The sequence below is a fragment of the Dermacentor variabilis genome, chromosome 9 (assembly GCF_050947875.1).
Source record: "Dermacentor variabilis isolate Ectoservices chromosome 9, ASM5094787v1, whole genome shotgun sequence".
Taxonomy (NCBI): domain Eukaryota; kingdom Metazoa; phylum Arthropoda; class Arachnida; order Ixodida; family Ixodidae; genus Dermacentor; species Dermacentor variabilis.
Window position 1 is genome coordinate 676425 of NC_134576.1, and position 26836 is coordinate 703260.

At 48.7% G+C, this 26836-nt stretch overlaps 1 protein-coding gene across 4 annotated transcripts in view; it reads left to right on the forward strand.

The window, feature by feature from the left end:
* LOC142558242 (ATP-binding cassette sub-family C member 2-like) overlaps positions 1-26836 on the forward strand; it is a 393191-nt gene that overhangs the window by 51279 nt on the left and 315076 nt on the right. For 3 of the 4 annotated variants that reach the window (XM_075670389.1, XM_075670392.1, XM_075670391.1), the window contains exon 3: positions 26044-26178. The exons of the other annotated variant lie outside the window; for it this stretch is intronic. In XM_075670389.1, coding sequence (XP_075526504.1) covers positions 26044-26178 — 135 coding nt within the window. The remainder of the gene's footprint in view (positions 1-26043; positions 26179-26836) is intronic. 4 annotated transcript variants of the gene reach the window in all.

The window sequence follows — 26836 nt, forward strand, 5'->3', positions numbered from 1 at the left end:
CGAGCTACTGAAAGAATAATGGGTGTAGCCCTAAGGGATAAGAAAACAGCAGATTGGGTGAGGGAACAAACGCGAGTTAATTACATCTTCGTTGAAAACAAGAAAAAGAAATGAGCATGGGCGGGACATGTAATGAGGAATGAAGATACCGATGGTCATCAAGGGTTACGCACTGTATTTCAAGGGAGGGGTAGCGTAGCAGGGGACGGCAGAAATTTAGGTGGGCAGATTAGATTACGATGATATATATATATATATATATATATATATATATATATATATATATATATATATATATATATATATATATATATATATATATATATATATATATATATATATATATTTACGCATGAAGAAAACGAAGACCGGTGAACGTGCTTGCGGTTCCGCGTAGAGGAAAGAAGACGAGGACGACGCTGAGTTGATTAACCAGCTGGCCGCTCTTGCGCTCACCTTCCCTACCTAAAGTAAACGGTCCCCCTTATCCGTAAGTGTTAAAAACGGTCTCCTTCGCGCGTAACAAACTGGTGGAGGTGCGGGGTACCGCTGACAACAACAGAACCGTCACTGCCGCATTTTCGTCGAAGCCGTCGACTTGCCGGCCTCCCGCCATCAGCCGTGACCGTCTTCGAGACGCCAGAAGGAGCCGCACCGAGGGCAGCGCCTAGCAGTCCACTTCCATACTACCGAGTTCCACCCACCTTTGGAGGCAAAGTGGGGGAAGATGCCGACAAGTGGCTCGTCCACTACAAACGAGTGAGCAAGTCCAACGGGTGGGATGCAACCGCTCAGCTCACCAATGTGGTGTTCTCCCTAACCGATACCGCCCTCGTGTGGCACGAGAACCACGAGGACGCGCTTACGACGTGGGAACATTTTGTCGACGAGCTAAAGGCGTGTGTTGGGGATTCAGTCGCCAAAAAGAAGCGTGCGGATCAGACACTGCCTCAACGGGCGCAGCCGCCAGGTGAGACATGCACGACATATATCGAAGAAGTATTAAAGCTGTGCAAGGTGGTCAGTGCTCGCATGTCGGAAGAAGATAACGTTGGACATTTGCTGAAAGGTGTGGCTGAGGATGTGTACAATTTTCTAATTGGAAAGGAGAGCCTCAGTTCTGTGTCTGACGTCATTCGGCACTGCAGAACTTTTGAAACGCTCAAGATGCGTCGGATTGCACCAAAGTTTGGTCGATTGGCAAACGTTACGACGGTTGCCAGTGTGGACGCGAGGCCTTGCCTCGACCTTCCTTCCACCACCCGACAGATTGTCCGCGAGGAACTTTCCCGCCGCGAGGAGTTGCATTCAACTGCTGACCACCATGGCGTGTGCACGTCACGTGAGGCTATGACGGCGCCAAATTCGGCCCCTTGGCAACCCATGGTTACCGCAGCGGCCGTAGAGTACAGCGCAGCCCCACAATCGAGGATGACAACACGCCCTCCGACTCCGGGCTATGACCAACGCGGTCAACGCACGCCTACTCGACGCCCGATGTATCGTCGTGACACACGCCACGAACCAACCCACTACACGCGGGAAAATGATAATATCCGCTTCATCGACGAACAACCAAGGTTTCGACCTCTCCCGGTGTGTTATTCCTGCAGTGTTCCGGGTCATATATCACGGTTTTGCAACCAGCGTATGACCACGTGGTATGGCCAGCCCTCAGAGTTTTCTCGGCCCTCCGAACGGTCACACGGTGCCCCGTGGCCAGCATACGTATCATCTGGTGACGAGTATTGGCTGAGCAGCTCCCGGAATTGCTCCCCGGCATCTGACAGGAGTTTGAAACCCCCACCGCAACGTCGCGCTCCCCGTTCTCCCTCACCACGGCATCGCACCATGTCGCCTTCGTCACCGGAAAACTAGCTAGCGCGGCCGATGGAGGTGAGGTCGCTGGAGACATGCGACTGACAGAAATACCTCCTTTGTTGATGCTGAAAAACAAAGTGCGCGTTCTTGTAGACAATGTCCCTGTGATGGCTCTGGTGGACACAGGCGCAACAATTTCGGTTATGAGTGTCTCTTTTAAACGCGTGTTAGGGCGAAAGGTTTTGTATAAGTGGGACGAATATTCAAAGTTTTCTGGAGTGAGTGGCGAGCCGTTGCGACCTATAGGGGTGTGTAGTACTGACGTGTTTTTGGAGGCCATGTTATTACGACAGAGTTTGTAATTATTCCTCGGTCGACCCATGATGTTGTTCTCGGCATGGACTTCTTGCGGGAGTGTGATGCTACTGTCGACTGCCGCACAGAGAAGGCATTCATAAGTGGTAGGATTCCATCAGGACTCCTGGAGAACCCTGTAGATCGCGAAACTGCACTGTGTGTTTATTGTGATACGATCATACCTGCATCATCTTCCGTTTGCGTTCCCGTTGTCTGTTGCGGCGCGGATTCCGACAGCTTCGAAGCTACCGTAGAACCGATGCACTTTAACTGCGCGAAGAAGAATGTGTTGGTGCCACATTGTGTGGTGTCGATCAAAGGCGGACGCACTGGCTTATGGATGGTAAACTTTTCTATGAAGCCCGTTATACTACCAGACGGCATGAAATTAGCCTTCGCCAGGGAACACGCGTCCTTATCAGTGGCTGAACTTACAGATGTGCCGGAAGAACCTGATGGCCACAGTTCGGAAACAGCCCTTTTGTCGATAGTAAATAAATCACTCAGCACGAATGAACGCCGAACGTTAGTGCGTGTGCTTTCGAAGCACGTTTCAGTATTCGACTTTGCGCAGAAGGGCAAAATACCTGCAATCCCTGCGTCTCGAACGCGCCATACCATCAACACGGGTTCGGCAAATCCGATTAGAGAAAAGCCATATTGTGTTTCATCATCAGAGCTCCAGATTATCAACGAACAAGTGCACGAAATGATGAAAAAGGGAGTCGTACAAGAGTCAGCGAGTCCGTGGCCTGCTGCAGTGATTCTTGTTACAAAAAAAGATGGATCTTGGAGATTTTGCGTCGGCTATCGCCGTTTGAATGCTACAACAAAAAAGGACGTGTGCCCACTCCCACGTATTGATGAAGCAATAGACTGCCTTCATTCCTGCTCGTACTTTTCCTCAGTAGATTTACGACCTGGTTATTGGAAAATTCCGATGCATCCTGACGACAAGGAGAAGACTGCCTTTGTAACCCCTGACGGGCTCTTCGAATTTAATGTGATGCCATTTCAATTGTGCAACGCTCCGGCAACTTGTGAGAGATTTATGGACACTGTTCTGCGCGGCTTGAAGTGGAAAATCTGCATGTGCTACCTCGACGACGTCGTCAACTTTGGCCGCACCTTCAGCGAACACAACTCGCGTCTGGATATTCTCCTGAACTGCATCAGAAACGCTGGTCTAGTGTTAAACTCTCAGAAACGCCACTTCAGTGAACGCCAAACCCTTGTGCTTGGGCACCTTGTAGACAAGGATGGCCTCCGCCCTGATCTACAGAACACAGCAGCCCTTGAAGCATTCAGTGCACCGCGCTCTGTCAAGGAGCTCCGTAGTTTTCTGGGGCTTTGTTGCTATTTCCGCCGATTTATTCCTAAATTCGCCGACGTCGCGTATCCGCTGACACGCCTGCTACGAAAGGACACCCCCTTTGAGTGGACTACGGAGTGTGACTGTTCTTTTCGTCAGTTGAAGTTTCTGCTGACGTCACGACCGGTTCTTCAACACTTCAGTCCTTCAGCTCCGACGGAACTCCATACGGATGCCAGTGGCATAGGTATTGGTGCCGTCCTAGTTCAGCGCTACGGTGACCGCGAACACGTGATCGCATATGCAAGCCGCTCATTAAGTAGGCCCGAGCAAAATTACACTGTCACGGAGCAAGAATGCCTCGCGGTAATATTTGCGGTTCAGCGGTTTCGTTCTTACCTGTGTGGACGCCACTTTACAGTGATCACCGACCACCACTCATTGTGTTAGCTTGTGAGTCTTCGTGACCCTTGTGGTCCCCTTGCGTGCTGGGCGCTCTGACTGCAAGAATACAGCTTCACCGTATCTTATAAGAGCGGTCGACGACACGCTGACGCGGACTGTCTCTCGCGTATGCCACTTAGCATCACGGACAGTGACGCCGATGACTTCGATCAGCTCGTGGCTTCTGTGTCACCGCGTTTTCCAGACTTCGACTGCTTCAGAGCCGAACAGCGAAAAGTAGATAAATTAACACCGCTCCTCACGGCTGCGACCGCCTCGACGGCTGCAAACGATTTCTGTGTACGTGATGGACTCCTGCATAAGAAGAAGTTTTCCTGCACTGGCGCACGTTTCCTCCTAGTGGTACCGGAAAGCCTTCGCACAGTGATTCTGAGTGCTATGCACGATGACCCTACGTCTGGCCATTTAGGTTCGGCGAGCACGCTCTACCGGATTCAGGAGCGCTTTTATTGGCCTGGAATGCGACAGTCTGTTGAGACGTATGTGGCCAGCTGCATGCAGTATCAGCGCCACAAACGGCCATCTACTGCTCCAGCTGGTCTCCTGCAGCCGATCCCGCCTCCAAGCACGCATTTCCAACAAGTGGGCATTGACTTCATAGGTCCATTTCCAAAATCAGCCAAGGGAAATCGTTGGATAGTTATTTGCGTCGACTACCTCACGCGCTACTGCGAGACGGCGGCCGTGCCCTCCGCAACTGCCACTGACGTTTCAACATTCCTGCTGCAATATGTGATCCTGCGACATGGTCCGCCTCGCGTGATCATCAGCGACCGTGAACGACAATTCACAGGGGACGTCGTAGAGGAGCTGCTTCGTTTGTGTGGATCCCACTTGCGTCACTCGACACCATACCATCCACAAAAGAATGGGCTTACGGAGCGCCCCAACCGAACAATTGTAAACATGTTATCCATGTATGTTTCATTCGACCACAAGAACTGGGATGACGTACTGCCTTTTATCACGTACGCGTTCAACGCCAAGCACGATACTACCGGCTACAGCCCTTTCTTCCTGCTGTACGCACGGCTACCACGGTACACAATCGACACTGTTTTCCCTTTTCGTAGTCATGAAAATCCCACTGTCGCCGAGACTCTCTGCCTTGCCGAAGAAGCTCGTCGTATTGCTCGTTTGCGCACTTTGGCATCGCAGGACAGATGAAAAGAACGCTATGACATTCGCCACCGTCCGGTAACCTATCGTCCTGGTGATTTAGTCTGGCTGTGGACTCCAGTACGGAAACGCGGGTTATGCCAAAAGCTTTTGGCCACCTACAATGGACCGTTTCTTATTATTAACAGACTCACGCAAGTCATGTATAACATAGCTCACCTCACGGCGAGTGGTAGAAGAGCTGCCAAGACACAATTGGTCCATGTCGCCCGCTTGAAATTGTTCACGTCAAGGCAAATGGATTAACTCGCCCGGCGGGCTTCGTCTGTGACGAGGGGAATGCTACGCATGAAGAAAACGAAGACCGCTGAACGTGCTTGCGGTCGCGAGTAAAGGAAAGAAGAAGAGGACGACGCTGAGTTGATTAACCAGCTGGCCGCTCTTGCGCTCACCTTCGCGACCTAAAGTAAACGGTCCCCTTCATCCGTAAGGGTTAAAAACGATCTCCTTCGCGCGTAACAATATATATATATATATATATATATATATATATATATATATATATATATATATATATATTGTGTGTGTGTGTGTGTGTGTGTGTGTTGTAACGATGTTAATAAAGCAACGATATTTATTAAAGGCGAACTTGTGCCCACAAGTAAAAGTCACTGCGGTCGTGAGGAAATCCGGGGCAGTCGCGTTCTCCAATTGGGCTCGAACTGTCTTCCTCTTCCTTCTCGCGTGACACCCCGTGCGCGTGGCACATGCAAGCCTGGTCCAACCGGCTGCCCGCACCATGAAGATCGCTGCCTGTTGTGGAACAACAACACTGTACGGCGTGCACAGGGTCCAATAGAAGGGCGCGCAACTTGAATGTGACCAAGTTGTCGCCGCAATATATATAGCTAGCGGTGCAGCAGCTATCTCGACGTTTATTGCGCGTCGGAGACACGGCGAACGCACCACGCCCGAAGCACAGGTTACACTGAAGACAAAGTCCCACGAACGATGATGCAGAAGAACCTCATGTGAACCCCACGTCATGATTGTCGTGCACAGATCCCAAAAATAGCTTAATAAATGCCCGCCCTAATGTCCCTCCGTGCGACAGCGGCCATGCCGGCCGCAATTCAAAGGGCGCAGAATGTCTCGTAAAAGCCCTCATACGGGAAACGTGGAGGCCTTCAGCAGTGCCGCAGCGGTAGTCATTTGGGACAATGACTGGCGCCACGCGATAGTTAACTGGAGAGGTCTGCTCCAAGACTTTGTAGGGGCCGATGAACCGAAGCTGAAACTTGCCACACAAGCCAGGAGTATGAACTGGTGTCCAGAGTAGCACTTTCTTGCGAGGGCTTAAGCACGTGACGCGATGTGAGGTGTAATGCTGCTTGCGGTCCTGTTGCCATGCTTCGGTGTTGATGAGGGCAAGCTGGCGACAACGCACAACCCTGGGAGACATATTCTTTGGAGGAGGATGGACTTGTAATGACAGTTGACGCGAGGAATTGGACGACAAGACAGGAAGAGGGTGAACGACCATGGACAAGGTAGAATGGTGAGTAACCGTTCGTGCGTTGAACGGCGGTATCATATGCAAAAGTCATGAATGGGCAAATTGGGTCCCAGTTCCTGTGATCTGGTTTGATGTACATGGCTATCATGTCTGACAGCGTGCGATGACGTCGCTCTGTTAGGCCGTTGGTTTGCGGATGGTAACAGGAGGTAGTCTTGTGGGTGGGTCCGGAGGCTCTGAGTACTTCATCTACGAGTTGCGAGATTATTGTTTTTCCCCGGTTGCTCCAGATGACGTGAGGAGCACCGTGACGCAGTATTGAGGCTTGATGTATGAATGCAGCCCCTTCAGAGGCTGAGGCAAAACTCACACAAGCTGTTTCGGCGTAACGTGTCAAGTAGTGAAGGGCTGTCACGATCCATCGTTTACCCTAAGAGTCACAGAAAAAGGACCGTAGAGGTCAATGCCAATGACTTCAAATGGTTGCGACGGATACAGAGCCGGTTGCAGTTGTCCGCTTGGAGCTGATGTAAGGCGATTTTGACGCTGACATAGGGCGCACGAAACGACACACGTCGCTACACTGGCGAACAAGCCAGGCCAGTAGAAGCGATCATTACAGGGGTGATAGCTTTTCTGGAAATCGAGGTAACCAGCAGTCATGTCGTCGTGAGAAGCCTGTAGGACGTGAGCACGTAGAGAGCGTGGCAGGATAGGAAGCCAGCGTTGAACGTCATGGTGATATACATGGCGGTACAGAACGCGGTTGTCAATCTTAAATTCCGTCAGCTGTCGATGAAGGCGGGCGTTAAGCGAGCGCGAAGCTCCTTCAAGGTGGTGTACGATGCGTCGACAGTAAGAGTCAGCAAGTTGGTGAGACTGGAATAATGTCTTGTCGTGTGGAGGTATCTCGTCTACCGTGACCAACGAGAAAGCATGTGAAGAGGGATCGTGCGAAAGCTTGTCACGGAATGTAGTTGGAGGCCCATTGCGTGGTGTCGTAGGAAGCGGAGAGCGGAAAGCGCGTCTACATCCTGGTGTTTATGACCGCGCTTGAAGGTAATAGTAAAGTCGCAGTCTTTCAGACAAAGAATCCCCCGACCAAGTCGTTCAGACAAGTTCCTTAGGGTCGGAAGCCAGCTATTGCATGGTGATTTGTAACGATGGTAAAATGGTGGCCGTGAAGACAAGGTCGAAACTTCTGCACACACCAACCGATAGCTAGGCATTCCTGCTCCGTGGTGGTGTAATTCTTCTCGGCGTTTGTCTGAACGCCACTTGCGTACATGACAACCCTCTCATCTGAAAAGTCGTCTCGCTGTAGAAGAATCCACCAATGCCGTGGCCACTTGCATCCGTATGCAGGAGGGTAGGAGCAGCTTCATCAAAATGGCGAAGTACTGGTTCATATGTAACAGCAGACGGGTGAACGCTGATTCACATTCGGGAGACCGCCCAAAGGGAACATTACAATCCAGTAATTTGGGTAGAAGGAACGCTATTGAGGCGGAGTCGAAGGTGACGCTATTGAGGATACAATAGGAAGAGAGGCCAAGGAAACCACACACATCTTTGGTCTTTTCCGGACGAGGAAAATGCCAAAGTGCGGAAACCTTGTCAGGATCAGGACGAATGTCGTCTTTGCTCCCAATGTGACCTAACACTTTGATGTCTTGCATGCAAAATAGCATTTCTTGGTGTTTAGTTGAAGTCTTGCGTTGGCAAGGCACGTGAGGACTTCGTCCAGCCGTTTCAGGTGCTGAGAGAAGGTTGATGAGAAAGCAACAATATCTTCCGATAGCACAAGCAAGTCTTCCACTTCAGGCCACGAAAAACGGTGTAAATCATACGGTCGAACGTTTGGGGTGCATTGTAGAGGCCGAATGGCATGACTATAAACTCGTAAAGGCCATCTGGTTTGAAAACGCTGTTTTCTCTTTATCGTCCTATAGGTATCTGTCAGTAGCCGGAAGGCAGATGGAGACACGGTACCCTGCAGGGAATCCAAGGCTTCGTTTATTCGCGGCATATGGTGTACATCCTTGCGTGTGATCTCGTTAAGTGCTCAGTAGTCGACACAAAATTGAACAGAGCCGCCTTTTTGCGAACCAAAACAGCAGGGGATGACCAAGGGCTAGCAGAGGGACGTATTAGGTTCCGTTGGAGCATGTCCGTGACGTTTTCGTCGATTTCCTTCCTCTCGGCTAGCGATGCGCGATACAGTCGACGGCGTACGATGGATGTGCCATCCGTCTCTATTCGATGCGTCGTAATCGAACTCTTTCCCAACAAAAAGGAATGCGCATCAAACGAAGCTTCATGTTTTTGGAGCAAAGCAAGCAGCTGTTGTGACTGTGGAGGTGTCAGGTCGGAACTGATAGCATTTGCAAGAGCAGAAGGAGATGCAGCCCGTTCAACAGATGCAACTTCAGAGGAAGCTGATTTAAAGAAAACAACAGAGATTGACTCCGATTCAGTGGCGCCAGCCAATGTAGTGCCTCTAGGTATGAGAATTAGTTCAGATGTCGGGTTTGGAGCGTAGAGGAGTAGGGAGCCATTAACAAACCGAACCAGCCTTGATGCAAAGGCTATCCCTCTTGCGACACAGCCTGCAGATGATAGTACGAGCACGTCGCCGCGGTCAATGACGTCAGACGGGATAGTAACAATTCTGTCATGGCGAGGAAGTAGCGCGGTATCCTCTGCAGCAAACAAGTGAAGTGGTGCGTCATCTACATGAAGTGCACATGTCATGCCGGTCATGTGGAGAACGCGTTGTCAGCAGCAGGTGGAGGCGGAGGCCGTAGAATGAAAATCACATCCCAACATGAGCTGCTGGGCCCACAAGCATAGCACTGAAAATTGTACGTAATGCAGAAGTCCATTAATGGAAATACGAACAGTGCACATGGCGGTAGGTCAAATTCGGCCCCTTGAGCAGCGAGTAGTGTAGGTCCATCATGGGGGGTCGTAACTTTCCGCAGTCGTGAACACAATTCACGGTGAATTACTAAAACAATAGCACAAGTGCCCACTTGTACACCTGCTATTAGAACCAATGTGATATTGCATGGACGCGATGGAGAAACTTCTGTCGTTCGATGAAACTTTCCCTCCAAAAGCCGCATAATTTACTTTACCGGACAACGTTCGGCGAATTGAGAAGCAGGTATAAGTGAGGACGTAGAACGGCAAAGGGGTGACGGGTCTCGCAGTACGGTACGTCGCAGCCATCTCGGATGCTACAATAAGCGATGGAGAGCAGCTGCGTTGTGGAGCATAAGGACGGCGTTGCTTATCTAGGCTCCCTAGACGTTGGACAGTAACTCCGGGCGAAAATTTATTCCGTTCGTATACGTGATATCCGTGACGCTCGTCTTGCTGGCGCTTGCGGCAAAAACGTGCTATGTGGCCACGATAGCCGCAGTAGTAGCGGATGGGACGAAGAGCACGCCGCCACTGCAGATAGCTGGGTTTGGTAGGTGCTCTGGTAGTCATGGAAGCCATGTGGGCTGGCGTTGATTTTGGAGGAATTGGTGGAACGATTACTGGAAAAACTGCGGCTACTTGTGCATACTTTTGCGGGGCCCTACGGGTTAGAGGGTTCGTGTACGCTGCACCAGCCATGGATGCCAATTCCTCCTTGATAACGTCTTGCAGGTTGGTATCAGAGGCATGAGGAGTCATAGGCCCTGCGAGAAAGCCAAGATACCGTAGTTCTCGAATTATTGCGTGGATGATTGCTCCTAACATGGAGTCGTAGGCGGTAGTGATTGCAGTGATGCCTTGCTGCAACCGTACTAAGTCGAGTTCGTCAAGGCGCTGGCAAGTGGTAACAATATCAGCGACGGTAGCGGGACCTTGATGGCTAACGCATTGATAGCGATAACACCGTTGCCGTTGAGGATGTGGCAAACCCCATCTCATTCGGTCTTGGCCGTGTTCATGCGTCGACAAAGAGCAAGTACATCATCGTTGTACCGCGTATAAGATTTCCCGAGTTGTTACTTGCTAGTGTCTAGCGTCTTGTTTAGGGAGGCCAGAACGAACCGGCGGTGTGCCGAAGATTTGTGGGAGCTGCTGTTTGAAAGCACCCTGGATTGTGAAATAAACCTCATGCTTGAAAAACAAAGACTTCGCTACTCCTGTGAGAGAAAAGGTGACGTGACGTACCTAGGACTAGCTGGACGCCTATTGCCCGGTCTACCTTCATCCACTTTCATTTCTATTTATTTATCCTTTGAATAATTATTTTAGGATTTACGGATAATACCACGTACGCCGCTCTAGTTGCATTGTATATGTATATATATATATATATATATATATACATATATATATATATATATATATATATATATATATATATATATATATATATATATATATATATATATATATATATATATATATATATATATATATATATATATATATAGCATTTTTAAGTGCACCAAACTTCTTAAAAGTACCTGCGGCCGACAGCAGCACAATTGTAACCCTCGATTTGATTTACTTGGTGAGGCGGCCACTACTTCTACGCGAACTCATACATTTAATTGAATACTTAGCATATTTACGCTAATGAACATTTCACTTCGTACTTTTACTGCACACATCTTAAATCTACGAATTGCAGCTATTGCGTTTGTACGGTGTATCCGGTTAGAACAAATTCTCGGAACCCAACCGGTATCGAGATAATCACTTGGGAAGTGTGCTGGGAAATGCATTGGTGTTCCAGTTACATTCTTGCTTCAATGCAAAAAACAACATTTTCGTTAAAAGATGTACTAGAAGGACAATAAATTTCGTTCGACACTTTGCAAATTATCTCGACACTCGTGCACTCCTGAGATATCATTCGAAGTGCATACGCCTTCCCAACCCATCTGGTATATATGCAAATTGAAAATGTGCCTCACAGTAATTACCTAAAAACAATTAGCTTCATCAGCATTATCATCAGCCTGGTTACGCCCACTGTAGGGCAAAGGCCTCTCCCATACTTCTCCAACAACCCCGGTCATGAACTAATTGTGGCCATGCCGTCCCTGCAAAGTTCTTAATCTCATCCGCCCACCTAACTTTCTGCCGCACCCTGCTACGCTTCCCTTCCCTTGGAATCCAGTCCGTAACCCTTAACGACCATCGGTTATCTTCCTCCCTCATTACATGTCCTGCCCATGCCCATTTCTTTTTCGTGATTTTAACTAAGATGTCATTAAATCGCGTTTCTTCCCTCACCCAATCTGCTCTTTTCTTATCCCTTAACGTTACACCCATCATTCTTCTTTCCATAGCTCGTTGCGTGGTCCTCAATTTAAGCAGAACACTTTTCGTAAGCATCCAGGTTTCTGCCCCGTAGATGAGTACTCGTAAGACACAGCTGTTATAGTTTTCTCTTGGGGGATAACGGCAACCTGCTGTTCATGATCTGAGAATGCCTGCCAAACGCACCCCAGCCTATTCTTATTCTTCCGATTATTTTCGTCTCATGATCTGGATCCGCCGTCAACACCTGCCTTAAGAAGATGTATTCCCTTACCACTTCCAGTGCCTCGCTACCTATTGTAAATTGTTGTTCTCTTCCAAAACTGTTAAACATTACTTTAGTTTTCTGCAGATTAATTTTTAGACCCACTCTTCTCCTTTGCCTCTCCAGGTCAGTGAGCATGCATTGCAATTGATCCCCTGAGTTACTAAGCAAGGGAATATCACCAGCGAATCGCAAGTTACTAAGGTATTCTCCCTTAAATTTCATCCCCAATTCTTCCCAATCCAGGTCTCTGAATACCACCTGTAAACAAACTATGAATAACTCATTGATCAGCTTCTTATGTACCAGTTTCTTTCGTTCCCTCCTCAGGTCTAGGCTAATTCGAGCTCTTACCACCCTATGGTAACTGCAGCGCACCTTGCTGAGAAAGTCCACATCTTGTATGATGCCAGGGTTAGCGCAGAGTATGAGGTCTATTTCATTTCTAGTCTCGCGGTTTGGGCTCCTCCACGTCCAGTTCTGGCTATCCCGCTGGTGGAAGAATGTATTAATTATCCGCATATTATTCTGTTCCGCAAACTCTAAGAATAACTCTCCCTTCCTATTCCTAGTGCCTATGCCATAATCCCCCACTGCCTTGTCTCCAGCCGGCTTCTTGCCTACCTTAGCATTGAAGTCGCCCATCAGTATAGTGTATTTTGTTTTCACTCTACCCATCGCCGATTCTATGTCTTCATAGAAGCGTTCCACTTCCTGGTCATCATGACTGGATGTAGAGGCATAGACGTGTTCAACCTTGATTTTGTACCTCTTATTAAGTTTCACAACAAGACCTGCGGCCCTCTCGTTATTGCTATAGAATTCCTGTATGTTACCAGCTATATTCTTATTGATCAGGAATCCGACTCCTAGTTCTTGTCTCTCCGCTAAGCCCCGCTAGCACATGACGGGCAGGCATTTTTAGCACTGTACATGCTTCGTTTGGCCTCCTAACTTCACTGAGCGCTATTATATCCCATTTACTGCCCTCTAATTCCTCCAATAGCACTGCTAGACTCGCCTCACTAGATAATGTTCTAGCATTAAACGTTGCCAGGTTCATATTCTAATGGCGGCCTGGCCAGAGCCAGGGATTCTTAGCACCCTCTGCTGCGTCACAGGTCTGACCGCCGCCGTGATTAGTTGCTTCGCAGCTGCTGGGGACTGAGGGCCAGGGTTTGATTGTTGTGTTCATTTCGGAGGTTGTGGCCAAGTACTGCACCAGGGTGGCCAATCGTGCTCTGGTGAGGGAGTGCATTACCGGCTCTGGTCACCGGGATCAGGCCACACTCCAGGCATGTTTATGTAATTTTATGAACACGCGGATTTTTTCTAATCCGGTGGAAAATTGCACGGCACCGGGATTCGAACCAGGGACCTCTTGCACGCGAAGCGGGTGTTCTACCTCTACGCCACCGCTGCTAGTTAAGTAGCACAGTAATTAACTGAAAACAATTAGCTTACCTATATTTATTAGTCAGTTAGGCATTTCCATTTTTTGTAAAAGTAAGGACCGTACCATAGAATTTTTCAAATGAAGAGCTGCTAATGTGGTATCTGGAACACAGAATTTTAATAAATTCATTGCACCTACACAGACGCGCTATGTATCTATATATATATGGGCATGTTCAGATAAGAACGGTAATCGAGGTCGCATGACCATTTTTTGTTTTCAATGAAATTTTTATATCTGATGGGCAAATGTGTCCACACAAAGGAATGAGCCTTATTTTTGCAAAAAACTTCGTAGTTTTCTCGTAAAAAAATCGTATGTCACAAGAGGTGGAGAACGTCGTTTTTGCCACTTCGCAAAGTTGCAAGTTTGGAGCCTCACTGCATGCACAATAAATTTTTTCCACATATAAGTATTTTTTCGTTACCTCTTCGCAACATGCACTATACGAACAAATAAAAAAACAATTTTTCGCTCTGTCAGTCTTCTAAATAAAGAATCGCAAACTTCGCTTACGGAGCTATTCGGTGCAAAAAAGGCACTTTTCAGGGCAGCCTCAGGGCAAGATGCGTAAATATCTCCACACTTAATCTTTTTCTCAGTATTTTCCAGATACTTTTACTCACTTTAGGCAAGTTTTGTAGTTTTACACTTGACAGATATTTTTCAATATGGCCTCAAATTTGGCCGAAGATCAAAAACGTCAAAAAAGTGACAACTTTGACTTCGATTTAAAGAAAGAATCATCGTCGAATTTTATCAAAATTTGCCTGAATAATCCTCAATAATCGTTAATTCTAAGGTACCAAAAAGGTGCTGCATTATATTGTTTTAAAGTATGAAAATGAATACAAAACTGAGTTCATGTTTTTGTTATCTAGAATTGCTTTTTACTGCCTCTTAGAAATAGTAACTCTCAGAAATTTGTTTTAGCACTCACTGAACTTGGTTACATTTTATTTACCACAATATCCGAACGATCCTCAATGTTTGTAGAGCTTCTACTCGCTTGTTAGCGGCGTTTTTGATGCGTCAAAATGGGAATAAATTCGCCATTTCACCTGATGTCTCAAGAACTAGCTGGTTGGCGGCGGTCAAACGTTTTTTGTATTGCCTAATTTATCATCCTATGTTACATTGGTATGTACTCGATTCTTTAATAATATTGGATCATTTATCGGTGCTTAGAAAAGTTTTATATATAAAAATTAATATTAATGTTTTTCTGAAGCCGACGTGTTCGCACCTGCATCTGTTTACCTCTGTGTTCAATGGTTCTAAAGGGCACTGTCATGAGAGAAAACGTCGTCTTCTGAGGGGGACAATTTATCTGCAAGGTTTTTAATCAGCAGGAGTTTTAATCGGGACACAATTTACAAATGGTATGCCGCTTTACCTGCAGATTGCAATTCAGAAAATCGTAACAAAAAATAAACGGCAGCAGTTGACTTCGGTATGCGCACAGTATATTGTCCAGCCCGAAGCACAAACCAGATCATAGTCACTTCCATTCCGAAGCAGCGGTGGAGGCCACATGGATGCACTGCCTTCATTTGATTGAACGTACTTCCACATGTGGAGCGTCTGAACTCCAGGCACTTCCTTCTTCATTTCGCATTAAAGAACCCCAGGTGGTCGAAATTTCCGGAGTCCTCCACTACGGCGTGCTTCATAATCAGAAAGTGGTTTTGGCACGTAAAACCCCATAATTTTTTTTTCTTCATTTTGCGAAAGTCTGCAAGCTCCCTATGTGGGAGCTCCAGAATGGTGATGTTGTTTAGCGTTCCTTGAATTGCGTCAACGAAGCCGCTGGCTGTTTGTATGGCCTCACTTGCAGGCTTCCGCAAGTTGTGGTGTGATGCCCGATGTTTCACAAGCTCACCAACGCCGTCGCAAGCATTTTTGCCGTGTCCAGTGGCCGAAAACATCCATTTCGTCTCTTGACATTCACTGCGTTGTAGCTAATGAAACTGATATTTATTCTTGAAGTGAGCGGGAGCCCCGTCGCTCCCATGTGTAGATTGGCGCGTTGTCTTCGAGGGGTGCTTTGATTTCCGACAGAGCCAAACATGCATGAGCTGAATCATGAGACATATCGTCGGAAATAACGGCGTAGTTCCGAGTCGGTTTTCTTGACGTGACAACGCAGGTAAACACGGTGACCTGCTTCTACTGCCAATGGTACGCTTGTACTGCGTCTGGAAGCACAACTGTGCAGTTTTCGGCGAAATCAAAATGCAAAACAATTGAACCTCTCTCGCAGCTCTGTTTTTGTTCATGTATTGCTTTTGCTTGCACAGATCTGATATAGTTGTGGGGAATCCATTTCATGGTCATTCTTAGAAATTCTCTAATAAATGATGAAGCGGTCAGAGTTTTTTTAACTAGCTCACCGTATTCCCATGAAGCAAGCGACACCTCGTCCTCGCTGCTCATATCAAAATTTTCCAAAGTGAAAATGTCATCTTGTGGACAGTGCTCACAATTTCTGAGGAAATATGACGCAGTAGGTTCCTGGCATACGCAGAGACTCTGCATATCATCGGGAGAAAGCGACCTTCCGGAGGCGTTTTGCAGTCCCACGAGGCACAACTGAAAGTTTGCACAGCACACGCAAACACACACTTGCCACTGTGGCGAGCATTTCACCCACTTAGGAAGCAAGGATATGAATTTAGTGAGGCCAACCTGGGAGGCAGGGTGAGCTTGCTTGTAGAGGCGGAATGCTTCTCGCAAGGACCGTGTCATGAACCGTTTAGGTACCTATTCCTTCTCTCCCTTCTTTTAGATTCTCACAGCATCCTTTTTGTTCGGTGTCTGTCTAGAGCAATCGAGTTCATCCATGGTGTAATATTCTAAAACGGTGGTAATGTCTTCGTGTTGTAGCTTACATATTGCATATCGCTCCTGTGTTGACCATACGCCTTCTTCATCCACTATCTTCTTCGATTTTTGAATAACGTACCTCGTTGCCTCTGGAATAACTTCCTGCACATATTTCACGGTTAGGTTGCGTGGTAGCAGTGTTAGCAGCTGGCAACGCGCCTGAAAGGACGTGCACCTATTGTAGGCAGCATGTAGGTAGTCTTCCCAGCTGCTGCATTGCGCACACTTTTCTTGTGACGCACGCGAACTCTCTGGGATATTATATGCTGCCTGTATCCCTGATCGTATTTTCGTCACCATAGCTCTTGCCACCTCTTCCTGCTTTCGCTTTGCATAGGAAAGTCTGAGGTGTTTTTTTAGAGCGCTCGGTGGCTTTAGGGGCGAGATTTCGGAGGTAAGTCTGACACTGGAGTTTAAATTTTCTACGATTTCTTCTCCAGGGCGTAATTCTTCGAATGTTTCGGTTGACTCTGCCTGCATATTATCTATGTCTTCCTTGAACCGACGGTAACAATTCTGACAGATGAAGTCACTTTCTCGTACTCGGAGAGCTTCTTCGGCAAGTAGGACTTTTTTGACAGCAGCGACATTGAGGGTTTTACACTGCGAAAATTACGTCCTTTTTCAATTCTCTGTTTGTGCCTTTTTGAGTAGTCGGCACAAAACGCTCCCCGCGGAAATCTCTTCATGAATGCAAAAGCTCACCGCTTCCGAAGATTATCGTGGGACAGAAGAGCAGGTGATGGATGCAGGGCTCATGGCTGCTTTTCCAAAAAAATGAGATGGACAGATTGATGGATTTTTAACACAGGCTGCCCGCCGTCGACACTGACGCTGCTTCGGTCTGGCGTACAAGCTGAGACTGAGATACCAAGTATGCTTGTCGTGGGAGCCTTCGCGCGCAGAAAAGCCACGTGAGTACAGAAAACGACCCCACATTCTACCAGGCCTGCAAAACGACACGCGAAACTCGAGATCCGTACAACATCCGCTCATCGGGCCTGTCTCGGTCGAAGGTCCAAGGCTGAGGTATAACTGCCAGGCGTTCGGTGCGTCGCGATGGAAAGGTGATAGCGGCGGCTAAAGCCTCGGTGCAGTGGTGGCACACGTGGTGCTATGAAATTCGGGGTCGCGCCGGGCGTTATATAGCTATAGGAGCGGCTGCCAAGCGCGGTTCATCCATGGAGCGGCGGCAGCTCGTTAAAGGCATCTTGAGAGTAGCGACGGGTGCAATAAATGTTTGCATAAACGACCACTGACCACACGTCACTCCAAGATAACGTTCTCAAATATGCTTACAGTAATTTAAGTCCCACTGCCAGAAGAGTGCGAAAGCGAATAGGAGCTTTAGATCTTTGATTGTAAGAGAAAAAAAAACACTTAAAAATTACACTTATGAACTCAGCAACTGTAGCGTTTAAAATTTACCCACAAAAAGACAATACTAAATCCAGCTTCTCACGATAGCGCATCCTAAGAGAAAATACCGAGCAATCGTAAGGATTGAAATCATTAACTCAGTTTTGTATTAATTTCCATACTTTAAAACAATATAATGCAGCATTTTTTGGTACCCTAATATTATCGAGTATTGAGGATCATTCAGGCAAATTTTAATTAATTCGATGATGATGATTTTTTTTAAATCCAAGGCAAAATTGTCACTTTTTTGACGTTTTTGAACTTCGGCCAAATTTGAGGCCATATTGAAAAATATCTGTCAAGTGTAGAACTACAAAACTTTCCTAAACTGAGTAAAAAGTAGCCGGAAAATACTGAGAAAAAGATTCAGTGTGGAGATCTTTATGCATATTGCCCTGAGGCTGCCCTGAAAAGTGCCTTTTTTGCACCGCATAGCTCCGGAAACGAAGTTTGCGATTTTTTATTTAGAAGATTGACACAGCAAAAAAAGAGTTTTTTTTATTCGTTCGTATAGTACACGTTGCAAAGAGGTAACGAAAAAGTACTTATGTGCGGAAAAAAATTATTGTGCATGCAGTGAGGCTCCAAACTTGCAACTTCGCGAAGTGGCAAAAACGACATTCTCCACCGCTTGTGACATACGATTTTTTTCCGATAAAACTACGAAGTTCCTTGCAAAACTAAGGTTCATTCCTTTGTGTGGACACATTTGCCTATCAGATATAAAAATTTCATTGAAAACAAAAAATGGTCATGAGACCTCGATTACCGTTCTTCTCTGAACATGCCCATATATATATATATATATATATATATATATATATATATATATATATATATATATATATATAAATATATATATATATATATATATATATATATATATATATATATATATATATTGCTACGGGATAGTATTTCACGACGACGACGATTGGAAGCTAGCGCGGGCTGTTGCCTCTTGGCCAACTGCGGCGTATTGCGTTGTAAATATACTTCTAAATAGCTTTTCGTCGGTGTCTTCCTACGTAACATATCTGGTGGAGGTGGACGTTCCCTGTACCTCGTCACGGAGCTTCGCAGTGGACGGTACGTCGAGCCTTCCTTCATGGCTCCCGGCGACGACAACCCGGCTCCGCCGGCTCCGACACCTGCTTCCAATTCGACGACCTACATCACCTTCTCCGCTCCCCGTGATCCTGGTGTATTCTCAGCAAAAGATCGGGAAGACGTTGAGGACTGGATCACCCTGTAGGAACACGTCAGCCGCAATAACCGGTGGGACCCTACTATCATGCTCGCCAACGCAGTCTTTTACCGTGGTGGCACACCTCGAGTTTGGTATCGGACGCACGAAGATGAGCTGATAAGGTGGGATTCGCTTAAGGAAAAGCTTCGAAACTTGTTCGGCAACCCCTAAGGTCACCAACTTGCCGCGCAGAAGGCGCTTTCCGGTCATGTGCAGACGTCAACGGAACCCTACGTCACGTACATTCAGGACGTCTTGGCTCTATGCCGCAAAGTTGACGCACACATGACTGAGTCCGATAAGGTCTCCCACATCCTCAAAGGCATTGCCGATGACGCCTTCAACTTGCTCGTAATGAACAAAGTGGCGACGGTGGATGCAGTCATAAAAGAGTGCCGCCACCTGGAACTCGCTAACAGCCGACGTATCGACCAACAGTTTGCCCGTCTGCCCAACACCCCAGCGACACCTTCCTGTGCCGACACTCCTCGGCTCAACAACACTGGCGATGTTACCGGGATTGTCCGGCGTGAGATCGAGGCCGCCTATCCGGCTGCGTTCGACTCCAGCCCCTTCAATGCACCTGCAGTCACTGTTTCCCTGATCCAGGCAGTTGTCTGCGAGGAGTTCGCCAACGTGGGTATTCAAACCACCCGCTCGGCCCATCGCCCTGATACCCACCCGGCTTCTTCCATTCCAACCCCTCCCGCACCTTCTTACGCACCACGTTTCCGCAACCCCTCTGAATGACGCACCGCAGACGACAAGCCAATTTGTTTTCACTGCCATCGAATTGGGTACATTTCTCGGCACTGTCGCTGTCGCTGGAGTTCCCTGAACCAGTCTACATATACTGCCTACTCTCGCCCCCCAGGTGGCCTTTCTCGTCCCTATGCTGGCCGCTCAGATAATGCCGCCACCGATTCTCCTGCGCCGAACCGCCCCTATTCTCGTTAGCCTTCGCTCCAACGACGACAATCTCGCTCCCCCCAGCCCCGTCGCTCTTATTCGCCGACTCCCTTCGGACGCCGCTCCCAGCCGGAAAACTAGACGATGCAGCGCCTCGAGGTGACGCTGCATTGCTCTCTACACCGCCAAATCCTCTCCCGATGTTGCCCACTCATCTGAACCTTCTTGACGTGCAAGTCGACGGTGTTTCTGTATCTGCACTCATAGACACTGGGGCGCATTTGTGGGTAATGAGCGCTGACCTTCGTAACCAGCTGAGCAAAATAATCACGCCCGCCACGACGCCTGTTGTCCTTGTCGCCGATGGCGAAACAGCCCCCGTAATTGGTATGTGTGCCGCCCGCGTCTCCTTCGCTGATCGCTCCACTACCGTGCTATTCACAGTCATCGCTCACTGTCTCCACGACATCATCCTCGGCCTAGACTTCCTCTTCGCACATTCTGCTCTCATCGACTGCTCCGACAGTACTCTCCGCCTCGACCTGCCTGTTCTGGATCCCGCTGAACAACACCCTATTGCCTCAGTTTCGTCGACTTCGTTCGCTTGCTACCTTCGGTACTGACTTACGTTGACTTCGTGTCATCCCCACCAGTGCCCGACGGTCACTACATCGCGGTTCCTATGCAAGACGTCCTCCTTACACACGGGATCACACTACCTCATACAGTTTTATTTATTACGTCGAATTGCGTCTGCCTGCGAGTGGTCAATTTTGGCTTGAAGACACGTCTCGAAGAGATGCCTCTGGCCCAATTTTGCTCATTCGAGGATCACTCTGTAGCATCGATTTCAGTAGACGACAATTCAACCGATCCGCCTCTACCATCGCAGTCGGCAACTTGTACCATCGCCAACTTACAGAAAATTATTGCACCCGACATGCCGTCCGAGCACGCCCGTGCGCTCTACCGCGTTCTGATTTCCTACCAAGATATTTTTGACTCTAACGATCGTCCTTTGGCCCAAACAACAGCTGTCAAACATTAAAATAATACCGGCGATGGCCCTCCTATTCATCGCCGCCCGTATCGAGTATCACCGGCTGAGTGTCAAGTTATTCACACCGAAGTTCGCAAAATGCTTGCCAAGAACATTATTGAACCGTCATGTAGACCATGTGCGTCACTTGTTGTTCTGGTAAAAAAAGAAGGATGGCTCATGGCGCTTTTGCGTGGATTATCGGCACCTTAACAGGGTTACCAAAAAGGACGTGTATCCCCTACCTGGATTGATGACGCCCTTGACTGACTCCATGGTGCTCGCTATTTCTCCTCTATTGACTTTCGCTCCGGCTATTGGCAGATTGCCGTGGACGATCTCGACCACGAGATGGCTGCCTTTGTAACACCCGATGGTCTTTATCAATTCAAGGTGATGCCGTTCGGCCTATGTAAAGCTCCTGCCACTTTTGAACGCATGATGGACTCCCTTCTTCATGGTTTCAAACGGTCCACATGCCTGTGCTACTTGGACGACGTTATAGTATTCTCCTCAACATTCGCTACGCACCTCGATCGCCTCTCAGCAGTCCTCGACGTTTTTCGGCGAGCCGGTCTGCAACTCAACGCATCGAAGTGCCACTTCGTCCGTCGCCAGATTACCGTCCTCGGACATCTCGTTGACGCGAACGGAGTGCAACTGGACCCAGGCAAGATCCATGCTGTTACGCACTTCCCTGTTCCGAAGTGTGTCAAGGACGTGCGCAGCTTCATCGGCCTTTGCTCGTACTTCCGCCGTGTCGTGGAAAATTTCGCTGCCAAAGCACGACCACTAACCGAGCTCTTGAAAAAACACGCCCCTTTCCAGTGGGGCGGTAACGAGGCCTCTGCATTCTCGCTTCTAATCGACCTTCTCACAACGCCTCCCGTTCTGGCCCATTTCGATCCTTCTGCGCCTACCGAAGTCGGTGCCGATGCCAGCGGTCACAGAATTGGCGCAGTGCTGGCAAACGCCAGCGTGGCCACGACCGTGTTATGGCTTACGCCAGCAGGCTCCTCTCGCCCACAGAGCGCAACTATTCTATCACTGAGCGTGAGTGTCTGGCCCTAGTTTGGGCTGTTGCGAAGTTCCGCCCTTACTTATATGGCCGACCATATTCCGTTTTCACAGACCATCACGCGCTTTGTTGGTTATGCTCATTGAAAGACCCTACAGGAAGACTTGGTCGCTGGGCCTTATGCCTCCAAGAATATTCGTTCTCGGTCACCTAAAAATCCGGCCGACTACACAAGGACGCTGACTGCCTATCTCGCTACCCGGTAGACGAGCCTGACGTCGCCGACAGTAGTATCGCCGGCGGCAGTTTCTCTGTGTCTGCCTTCGCTAACATCGCCGATGAGCAGTACCGAGACCTATCGCTGCGAGTACTCATCGAGCGTCTGCGCTCTACACCTACCAACGCATCCGATTGCCGATATGTCCTCCAGGGACATATCGGCGAACTACTTTTTAAGCGATGGTACAAGTTGCCGACTGCCACGGTAGAGCTGGATCGGCTGAATGGTCGTCTACTGAAATCGATGCTACAGAGTGATCCTCGAATGAGCAATGTTGGGCCAGAGACATCCCGTGTGGCAGCACTTGGGTCGTCAAGCCAAAATTGACTACTGGCACGCAGACGCAATTCGCCGTAATAGATAAAACTGTATGAGGTACTGTGATCCCGTGCGTTAGGAGGACGTCTTGCATAGGAGCCGCGATGTAGTGACCGTCGGAGACTGGTGGGGATGACACGAAGTCAACGTAAGTCAGTGCCGAAGGCGGAACTGAGGCGAGTTGGGTATTGTTCAGCGGGATCCAGAATAGGCAGGTCAAGGCGGAGAGTACTGGCGGAGCAATCGATGAGAGCAGAATGTGCGGAGTTGAAGTCTAAGCCGAGGATAATGTCGTGGGGACAGTGAGCGATGACTGTGAATAGCACGATTGTTGAGCGATCGGCGAAGGAGACGCGGGCGGTACGCATACCAATTACGGCGGCTGTTCCGCCATCGGCGACACGGAAAGCAGGCGTCGTGGCGGGCGTGATAATTTTCTTGAGCCGGTTTCGAAGGTCAGCGCTCATTACGGACAAATGCGCCCCAGTGTCTATGAGTGCAGATACAGAAACACCGTCGACTTGCACGTCAAGAAGGTTCAGATGAGTGGGCAACGTCAGTAGAGGATTTGGCGGCGTAGGGAGCAATGCAGCGTCACCTCGAGCCGCTGCATCGTCTAGTTTTCCGGCTGGGAGCGGTGTCCGAAGGGAGTCGGCAAATAGGAGCGATGGGGCTGGGGAGAGCGAGATTGTCGTCGTTGGAGCTAAGGCTAACAAGAATAGGGGCGGTTCGGCGCAGGAGAATCGGTGGCGGCATTATCTGAGCGGCCAGCATAGGGACGAGAAAGGCCACCTGGGGGGCGAGAGTAGGCAGTATATGTAGACTGGTTCAGGGAACTCCAGCGACAGCGACAGTGCCGAGAAATGTGCCCGATTCGATGGCAGTGGAAACAAATGGACTTGTCGTCAGCAGTGCGCCATGCAGAAGGGTTGCGGAAACGTGGTGGGTAAGAAGATGCGGGACGGGGCGGAATCGAAGAAGCCGGGTGGGTATCAGGACGATGGGCCGAGCAGAAGGTGTGAAGACCCATGTTTTCTAACTCTTGGCGGACAACTGCCTGGATCAGTGAGACCGTGACTGCAGATTTGTTGGTGGGACTGGAGTCGAAGGCAGCCGGATAGGTGGCCTCGATCTCACGCCGGACGATCCTGGTAACATCGGCAGTGTTATTGGAACGAGGAGTGTCGGCACAGGAAGATGTCGCTGGGGGGTTGGGCTGACGGGCAAACTACTGGTCAATTCGTCGGCTTTTAGCGAGTTCCAGGCGGCGGCACTCTTTTATAACAGCATCCAGCGTCGCTACGTCGTTGCAAACGAGCAAGTTGAAGGCGTCATCGGCAATGCCTTTGAGGATGTGGTCAACCTTGTCGGACTCAGTCATGTGTGTGTCAACTTTGCGGCACAGAGCCAAGACGTCCTGAATGTACGTGACGTAGGGTTCCGTTGACGTCTGCACATCACCGGAAAGCGCCTTCTGCGCGGCAAGTTGGTGACCGTAGGGGTTGCCGAACAAGTCTCGAAGCTGTGTCTTAAGTGAATCCCAACTGGTGAGCATGTTCCTGCGTGCGATACCAAACTCTAGGTTGCCACCGAGGTAAAAGACTGCGTTGGCGAGCATAATAGTAGGGTCCCACCGGTTATTGCGGCTGACGTGTTCATACAGGCTGAACCAGTCATCGACGTCTTCCCCATCTTTGCCCGAGAATACGCCAGGATCACGGGGAGCGGGGAGAGTGATGTAGGTCGTCGATGTGGCAGCAGGTGCCGGAGCCGACGGAGTCGGGTTGTCGTCGCCGGGAGCCATGAAGTAAGGCTCGACGTTCCGTCCACTGCGAAGCTCCGTGACGAGGTACAGGGAACGTCCACCAGATATGTTACGGAGGAAGACGCAGACGAAAAGCTATGTACAAGTATATTTACGAGAAAATACGCTGCGCTCGGCCAAGCGGCAACAGCCCGCGCTAGCTTCAAATCGTCGTCGTCGCCTTCGTACTGCTCGGCTCTTCGTCATTGGAAATACTATCCCGTAGCAATATATATGCATAAAAGGCGAAGTGTTTCACGCCCGAAACTATAACATTCAAAAAAGAAAAAAAGACGAACGTTGTGGTATATGATTTTACTGTGTAAAAACATATGCTATAACAGCGAATAATTTATGTTCATTACATGTTTTCTTTGTTTATTATGATTTATACATGTAACCCACCCCTTATGTAACACCCCCAACCCCGGGGGCCTTTAACGTAATAAAGTGAAGTGAAGTGAAGTTGGTCTTTTTCTTTTTGCTTTTTGAAAAGCCAAACGGCACACACGAAAATTGAGGTCGCGCTTTACCACGCACATATTTTTACACTAGTGCTGCACGACAGGTCACAGAGACCTCATATTGACAAGCTGGTGTAGACTCGTTGTTCCTCCTCCAAATGGAGACCAGCATCGATGTGTGTGGTCTTCTGTGACTCATTTCAGTACCTATTCAATAGAACAGAAAGCGGGTATCACCGAGGTAAGTTCTTGCACGGCCTGCTATAGCTGTGTAAGCGAGCGGGTTTCTCCGCACAAGATATGCTGCTTTGCACTTGAGAAATGCTAACAAAATTCAACAAAGAAATACAGTACAACGTCGAGCACAAACTGCTGACTTTATGCTGAGAAGTGCACAAAATTGAACTCATACTTACTTATAGCAGAACATCGAGCTTTAGGTACATTGAATAGTCTAAAAACGACGGATACTAGCAGGATTCAAAACAGCGAAGGGCAAGGCGAGCAGGACCGTACAAAACATACGTCTCGTTGTTCTGTAGGCGACCACGAAGGACGAATTATACAGGGCAAAACAGTAAGAAATGTATAGCCGACTGCTACTTATCCACACATATTGCAAAACACATGCGCCAAAGTTATTCTATCCAAATTGAGTCTGATCTTATCTTTACTCAATAAAGGCGATGAGTTGCACATATTTTTTTTAACTGGCGATTTCCGCCAATTTTCGCGGACTGCTGGTCCACCTGAAAGTACAGCACAATGGCAGTAAAATTTCAATTTGTACTGCCATGAATAAAACAACGTAGGAGTTCTCCGCAATGCAGAAATGTTGTTGAACTCTCCTGCCACTTGCATAATTTGACGGTTCCAGCTTTTTCTCGGGGATTTCACCCGGGACTTACCTCTTGCATCTAAGGCACGGCGAGCTAATCAGGCGCGCAGTTTTTCGAGAGTAGAGATCGCAAATTTGACCGTCCCAGCCTAGCTAAAGCCTTTTCAATTTAAGAGAGCATTATTACCTGTTATAAAAATGATCGATTGTCGGTGCCATTTTCTCTCGCAGGTTTTATCCTTGGTGACAATAATACTCTACTCGGCAAAGTCTTACATTCTCTGGCCGCAGAACGGGCTTGTTCTCTCGGATCAAGCAGCTATACTCAACGTTGCTACTTGCGACTGCATCGCGGCCATCACTGTAGTAAGACCCTCGTTATGTTTTCAGTGATCACCTCTATCGGTGTATTGAAATTCTTGTGGAATTCTGTCTGTCTGTCTGTCTGTCTGTCTGTCTGTCTGTCTGTCTGTCTGTCTGTCTGTCTCTCTGTCTGTCTGTCTGTCTCTCTGTCTGTCCAGGCAGCCGCTACGGCGGCGGGGGGGGGGGGGCGCTGTCCACATGAATTCGGGCTGCTGGGTATGCTATGCTGATGTTCACGTTGCGGCAATATGGTGGCGGCATCGTCGTCATTCGAGCTTCACCATCCGACTTCCGGCTCTGATTCCCGCGCACTACCTGCGCCGAGCTAGTTGGAGCGCATAACAAGATCTGGGAATGTCGGCTGGGGAAAACCAGATGGTCGTTGCTTCCGCACGAGCAGCGGGTCAAAGACAAGTCCACACACCGTCAACGCAAAGCTGCTCCTGACGCTCAGAGGGAAGTGCCTGGAAGACCGCAGCCTCGTATGCGTTAACTCGGACACTGCGTTCCTCCGAGGTTTACTTGAGCAGCTCGAGGATGGCCTACTACTTGGCGCAGCAGAAGCGAAACGTATTTGAAATGATCAGGAAGCAAGGCAAGCCCACATTATACCTGATCCTCAACATGTCCAAGCTACACAATGAGCTCGCACTCTTCGAGA